This window comes from Microcebus murinus, chromosome 4 (genome assembly GCF_040939455.1).
Source record: "Microcebus murinus isolate Inina chromosome 4, M.murinus_Inina_mat1.0, whole genome shotgun sequence".
Classification (NCBI taxonomy): Eukaryota; Metazoa; Chordata; class Mammalia; order Primates; family Cheirogaleidae; genus Microcebus; species Microcebus murinus.
In genome coordinates, this window is record NC_134107.1 from 15939808 (window position 1) to 15947425 (window position 7618).

At 36.6% G+C, this 7618-nt stretch overlaps 1 protein-coding gene across 1 annotated transcript; it reads left to right on the forward strand.

Annotated features, from left to right (window-relative positions):
- The first annotated feature begins 1509 nt into the window (after positions 1-1509).
- Positions 1510-2454, forward strand: LOC105863118 (olfactory receptor 5AN6-like). The gene has a single exon (XM_012749871.2). The coding sequence runs from the start codon at positions 1510-1512 to the stop codon at positions 2452-2454; it is 945 nt and encodes a 314-aa protein (XP_012605325.2).
- Positions 2455-7618: the final 5164 nt, after the last annotated feature.

A 7618-nucleotide genomic window follows, 5' to 3' on the forward strand; every position in this document is an offset into this window, starting at 1 on the left:
TTTAACATTACTAAAATCTTTTCCAAAATAATCATACCAGTTTGCACTCACGTCAGCAGGAGATAAGGACTCCATTCATCTTAAGTTCTAGTCAGCCCTTGATATTGTCCTGCTTCTTAATTTGCCAAAATGGTGGATGTGAAATTGTATCCACCGTTTTAACTTGCATTTCTATGATTATTAATGAGACTTAACATGAATGTTTCATGAATAGTTTCAAAATATGTAATTAGTTTCCAATTATATTTCTCTGATCACCAATTTGTTATGATTTCTAACTTAATCACACTGTAGTCAGAGCTCTTATCTATATGACCCTTTAAAAGTTTAAATTTAAAAGTTTTTCACAAACCCAAAGGGTGCTTGAAAACTATCCTAGAAAGATATCCCTTAATGACACCACTTCATACAATTCCTCCTATGTGCATGGCAGGTACTATACATAACCTCAATTAAACCTATGAGATAGATTCTTCTATCCCTATTTTACAGATGAAATAACTTAGGTGCAAAGACATCAGACAACCTTCTAAGAGACTTATAGCTCACGGGGTAGCAGAACCACAATTCAAAAACAGCTGGGTGACATTGAAGTCCATGATCTTAGTCACTAAATTATATGCAGGGATCATAATTTTGTTAATAATACACTAAAAATTTTAAGGCATCTTTTAAAAAGGGTCTTACAAATGTTCTTATACTTTCTTTTTTTAAAATTTTTTTTATTTTTTTTATTTTAGCATATTATGGGGGTACAAGTGTTTAGGTTATGTATATTGCCCATGCCCCCCTCCCCCTCTAGTAAGAGCTTCAAGCATGTCCATCCTCCAAACGTTGCACATCTTACTCATTGTGGTTGTATATACCCATCCCCTCCTCCTCACAAAAATCAACTCACACTGGGTAACAGACTTGAACCTTAGGTGTGAAACTATTAGAATTCTAGAGGAAAATGTTGGAAAAACTCTTCTAGACATAGGCCTAGGCAAAGAATTTATGAAGAAGACCCCAAAGGCAATCACAACAGCAACAAAAATAAACAAATGGGACCTGATCAAATTAAGAAGCTTCTGCACAGCCAAAGAAACTGTCAAGAGAGCAAACAGACAACCCACAGAATGGGAGAAAATTTTTGCAAAGCTAAACATCTGATAAAGGGCTAATAACTAGAATCTATTTAGAACTCAGGAAAATCAGCAAGAAAAAATCAAATAACCCTATCAAAAAATGGGCAAAGGACATGAACAGAATCTTATACTTTCTTTTGTCCTCATAAAAGCCTGATGGGTTAAGAATGAAAAGTTTATTTATCCTCTTTTACAGGTGGGAAAATTGACACACAGAACCATTGTAGTTCTTTGGAAGCATCCTCTAAAATGGCTCAATATTTTACCTGGTTCTACGTTTGGTATGGATAGAAGGTGCTTTATTTGAATAAAAATTCAGATAGCAACTGACTTAGAGATTTATTCTCTTTTTTCCCCTACAGATCTTAGGATCACCAATGCAATGACCGGGGGAAGGAGCAATACAACAATTACAAAGTTCATTCTCTTGGGATTCTCTGAATTTCCAAAGCTCACCATTGTCCTCTTTTCAATATTCCTAGGGATCTACCTCATGACAGTGTCCTGGAATGTGAGTCTCATTGCCCTCATCAGGATGGACTCCCTTCTGCACACACCCATGTACTTCTTCCTCAGTAACCTGTCCTTCCTGGACATCTGCTATGTTTCCACTATAGCCCCTAAGATGCTCTCAGACTTCTTCAAGAAACATAAATCCATCTCCTTTATGGGGTGCACCATACAGTACTTCTTCTTCTCTAGCCTGGGTCTGACTGAGTGCTGTCTTCTGGCAGCCATGGCTTATGATCGATATGCTGCCATCTGTAACCCTCTGCTCTACACGGCCATCATGTCCCCCACCCTCTGTGTGCACATGGTTGCAGGATCTTGTATCACTGGGTTCCTTGGCTCATTTATTCAACTGTGTGCCTTGCTTCAGCTCCATTTCTGTGGGCCAAATGTCATCAACCATTTCTTCTGTGACCTGCCCCAGCTGCTGATCCTATCCTGCTCTGACACCTTTTTCTTTCAAGTCATGACCTCTGTGCTCACAGTGATCTTTGGGCTCACATCTGTCTTGGTTATCATGATATCCTATGGTTATATCGTTGCCACCATCCTGAAGATCGCTTCAGCTGAAGGCAGGTCCAAAGCTTTCAACACTTGTGCTTCACACCTGACAGCCGTGACCCTTTTCTTTGGCTCAGGCATCTTTGTTTATATGTATCCTAACTCTGGTGATTCCCTGAGCCAAAACAAGTTGGCATCAGTCTTATACACTGTCATAATCCCCATGTTAAATCCACTGATCTACAGCCTGAGGAACAAAGATATCAGAGATGCCCTAAGCAGATGGAAGAAGAGAATATTCTTCTGGTGTTACTAATTATGGAATTTATTTCAGATGTACAAATAGTGTGGGAAGAATGGCAACTAAAATGTTTATCCCCAATGCTCCTAATTGTGGGCAGGATCACAGTTGCTATTTGCTTCTAACATAAACCCAGGACTAGCAAAAAGCCAGGAAAATGCATGAGAAGTGTCTGGAAGCTCAATATCCATTCTTTGTCACTTGTGACCTAATAAATCAATAGGCCAAGAAAGCCACAAGTATTTTTGTAGTTATTCATGGCAATGTGACAGTTGACTTTGAATATTCCATCCCTACCTAACATGGCACTACCTCAAGGACCACAGATGTCAGTACTGGTCAAGGCTGCCAGGAGACTAGCAAGCCTTCTGATAGCATAGCATTTTAGGTATGGCAGGGATTACTATTAGTAGTGAAAGATCATTTTAAAAATAATTTCCTAATTAAGTTAGTATTCACATTTAACCTATTTTTTCACCACTGGAAATTTGGGATTAGTTTCTTCATTTATGGATTATCCACAGCAAAAGTAATCATGTCAGATAAATGATCTGCTAATGTCACACAGATAAAAATGTATTTTATAATAATAGGAATGCTTAAGATGTCTGGTATAGTTAAGGTTTGGTTGAGCAGTTGGCCAGTTAGGCATCCCTAGACAATTTCTTGTATGTTATTGCAATAGAGTCATCTTTGTTTCTCCACCTTATCTCCATCATATAACCAGAAAAGGAAATCAGAAACTGACCCTCTGTTGGTGAGGTGATCTAGTCCCTGATTTTGGCAACTCCAACAATGTCTTTTTGTTACATTTTGGGTTTGTTTAATAGAACAAGTCTCTTAGAAAATTGTTTTCCAATAACTAACAAATGGGAAGTGATTGGTAAAATTATCTGTAAGGAAGTAGATCTCTGGGACCATAAGAAAGTCTGGATCTGGCTGTTTCCCTGGTAACTGTGTTTGGAATTACTATAAGGCATAGAGAAAAACTGAAGAGTTGAGATTAAAAATACCAACCAAGGAAAGGAAGCTGGGACAGAAAGCACCCTTCTGTTGTTTATCTTCTGATAGAATGCTGATTTCTATAATCTTAGGCCAGCAATTATGAAAACTTTCAGGAGATTATTCCTGGTAAAAGAGACTTTGTACATTCCCCTTTCCTCTGTATTCAGAGAGAAAAATTCCAAATCCCCTTGAGTGTTCAGGCGGTAAGAACTTAAAGCAAACCTTTTGGACAACTATAAATATTGCAGCTTGAGAGGTCCTGCTTCTAATGCTTCATATCTGCAGAGTAGAAACCGATTTCAAGGAGTTTGCACATGGAAGGAAAGTTCTTTTGGAAAACAAATGATTTGCAGTTATTGGCTAGGATTTTGACAAGGGAAGTTCGAGATGGGGTTGCAGGCCTAGATTTCATATCTAAGGTCTTTTTCAAAACAAGCATCTGTTAGTGATCCCATTCAGACCTCCTTTAGCTTTAGCCTGGACTGGGGTTGAGAGAGAAAAGTAACTTCACGAGTGCTATTCATTTTACTTGGTTGGATCCTTAATGTTTTTATGGTCACATAGAATTAGGATCCCTGAGGAGAAGTCCTGCTTGGAGTCAATATCACAACCAGCAGAAATACTTCATTATGTAAAATTCAAAATCTCCTAAATTATGAAAAATATAATTTTTAGAAAAAAGTGATATGGCCCTTAAATAAGAAGGGCCTATCTCTACAGAAGACCAGAATCCCATTTATTCTGATCTTCAAATTGTCTGTAGCATATGGTTGCATAGGATGCTCATCCCTATGCAGGAATTTTTCATGAACAATAAAGGTTCAGATATTAATTGGTCATGATAGAGGCTGATAAATCGGAGACAAACTCCTGGACAATACCATGTGTTTCTCTTTGTGTAACTGCTTGTGATTAGCATTTTTGTCTTGGTGATATTTTTAAAGAAACAAATGCACTTTATGTGATATATTAGGGGGAAAATGGTCTGCATCTATTAATTCTATTGCAAATATTTTCTGGGTTTCCACACTGCTGTAGGAACTTAGCACCATGGCTGGGAATAGGAATGCTCTAGGATACAGAGTAGTAAATCCTACATTCTAAAAAGTTGCATTTTCTTTGCTGCTTTAGTAGAAGAAAATAGGGTTTGGTATCTTCTATGATGCCGGGCATAGGCTAAACACTCCTAACTAAGCACTAATTGCTGATTGGTTGTTTTGTTCATCGCGATACATCTCAGTTATTTTATATTTTAAATTTGGGAAATAGTGCTCTATGTCCCTGTATTCCATTTTATATAAGTGCTCTAACACTTTATTGTTAGCCCGTGAAGGTAGAAAAGTGAAGACAAGAGTGAGGTTTTCAACAGGTTCCTTAAGTTTCCTAAATTAAGTCCAGACAAGCGGATAATTGATGGATACAACTGTGCAAAGACTGCTAAAGGAAACTTAGCACACAGTATGCAGGGAGTCATTAGACCTGTCTTCATCTAAGGACATAACCACAGTGTCCTCTGTAATTCCAAGAACTTAAAAAATGATTGTGGCAGTGAACAGCAAATTGGGTGTTGCAGAAAACTAAACATTGAATTAGATAACTACCTTGAGATGTTTCCTAAGAATGTAGAGGGAAAGTATGAAGAAATGAACGTGAAAAACAAGATTATGAGGCATGTAGGATTGCTATGGAGAGCCAATGTGCTATATATAATAAGAAGTTCAAAAGCAATAATTAAACAGATGGAGGCAACGAGATCATTGATTTTTAAGGAAAGATAATTCCCTTGAACTCTCTTTCCTTAAACTCGGAAAGATAATTCCCTTGAACTCTTTCCTTAAACTAGGAAAGATATTGAAAACTTGTCTTTTAACCAAGTAATTTGTTTGCTAAAATTAATTCCAATTCCAGCCTGAGCAAGAGCGAGATCCCGTCTCTACTAAAAGTTGAAAGAAAGTAGCTGGACAACTAAAAATATATAGAAAAAAAATTAGCCAGGCATGGTGGTGCATGCCTATAGTCCCAGCTACTTGGGAGGCTGAGGAAGGAGGATCGCTTGAGCCCAGGAGTCTGAGGTTGCTGTGAGCTGGGCTGACGCCATTGCACTCTAGCCTGGGCAACAGAGTGAGACACTGTCTCAAAAAAATAAATAAAAAAAAATTAATTCCAATTCAAATCCTGGTAGAACTTTGAGGGAGGGCAGTGGTAGTAGAAGGAACTTTGTAAAATGATATAATGTTTAACTTTGAGAAAAAAGGGTAATAGTAATAAAGAATATTTTGAAAAAATTGTTAATAAATACTCAACTTAAACAGTAATTAAACAATGTGGACATCATACAAAGTTTGAAAAATAGAACAATGGAACAAAAATTTAGCTGAGAAAAATCTGATTTAGATGAAAATTAAAATTTTAATAAATTATTCACAAATTATTGAGAAAAAAGTTTACTCAATATGATTTCTGAGATTAGTTAAGTATTTCAGAATAGAGAAGTAAGTTTATATTTGTTTCACAATACCTAAAATGTAGCTGACTTGTGGATCAAAGAGTACGACACATTCAAGCTATAAGTATATATTAGAAGAAAATAGATAAATAAAATTGGTGAATATATCTAAGAAAATACAAATGAATGTGATTTGTGAATAAAGAAAGAGCTTAAAAAGCTTACAAATTAGTGAAAGAAATCACAAAGAAAATTAAGTGGGGGCTCTAGAGATTTTAAATATCCTTTCAACAGATGACACAAATAAAGTGAGAGGACAAGCATCAATTTGAGAAGAATATAGCAAAAAATGATGATCTATAAAGGGTTAACATTTTGATGGAGTTTTCATCCACTCTACTGAAAAAAATACCCAGACTGTTACAATCCCAATGTAAGACTGAATTACAAAAGAGAAAATGAGTCTAAACAAATATATGAAAAATAGTTCAAACTCAAAGTAATCGAATATATGAAAACTACAGCAACTAAGAGTGTCACATTTTACCTTCCAAATTAATAAAACCAATTTAAAGTATTTTTAAATATTGAATGGAGTCTAAATGTTCTGTAAAACCCTTAATTAAATATTCCATTTTTTGAACTAAAGACCTTCTAACATCATAAAACGAATTATTTTTTCTTTCTTTGAGGGCAAAGAGATGAAATAGATAATTATGATTATTAAGTGAATTTTACCAAGGTCACTTTGTCTGTTTTTCAGATGATCAATTTCACCTCTTATAACGAAATGACTGTGTAATGTTTAAGACATCTCTGTCACAAAAAGCCAGGTTAGTGTAAACAGAGACATCTCCTCCCTCACCACGGAGAATACTTGCTTATATTCCAAGGTAACATAGATAATGGCACTCTTGGAGGGAGGATGCACAGGCTGACACCAGCCTCCTATATATTGGGAGTATCTTAAGGTCAGTGTCCCTCAGCTGTGACAAAGACCAACACTGTGTAGAAATGATCCTCTTGTGTCTGTCTCCATCGTCCCCATGGGACTTGAGAGATGAGAGAACTGTTGCAAACATGAAGCTCATGCTGCCCATATCTATAAACCTCTCTAAATCTATTTGAGCTCATTGTCTTCCCAAATAAGTTGAAGTGTGAAAATCCAATCTGGCAGCTGCAGCCACACCTCTATAATACTTAGAAACGACTTGACGATTTGACACCAGATAAACACCAGCCTACCAGAATGAAAGACATCAGTAAACTGCCAGTATGACCATGCCTGTGAATACTACTGAAATATCAGACCTCCTTTTTGGTAATAATGGTAACAGATGATGCTTCTTGAGCCTTGACCAAATGGTGCTTTGTATGTCCTTACTCATTTTATCCTTACGATTTTTTGAGAGACACATTATTATTATGCACTCATTTTTAACATGACAAGATGGAGGCAAAAGGATTTAAGTAACTGTCCCAATGTTTCATAGTTCATGAGAAGTACAGACAAGGTTGAAACCTAGGCAATCTGACTTCAGAATTAACCACATACGATAATGTGAGTTTCACGTTCTTACCTTTCTCTGTGGTGGCAGGATGATCCTTGCCAATGTGTTTTTACCCTTCTCTGATCCTTTGGACTTCTTTGCTAAATCTTGGAAGTCTTTCCCTAAACTGAGAAATCAGACATTAGTCATTCCTATTAGGGGAAAAATTGCCACAGCA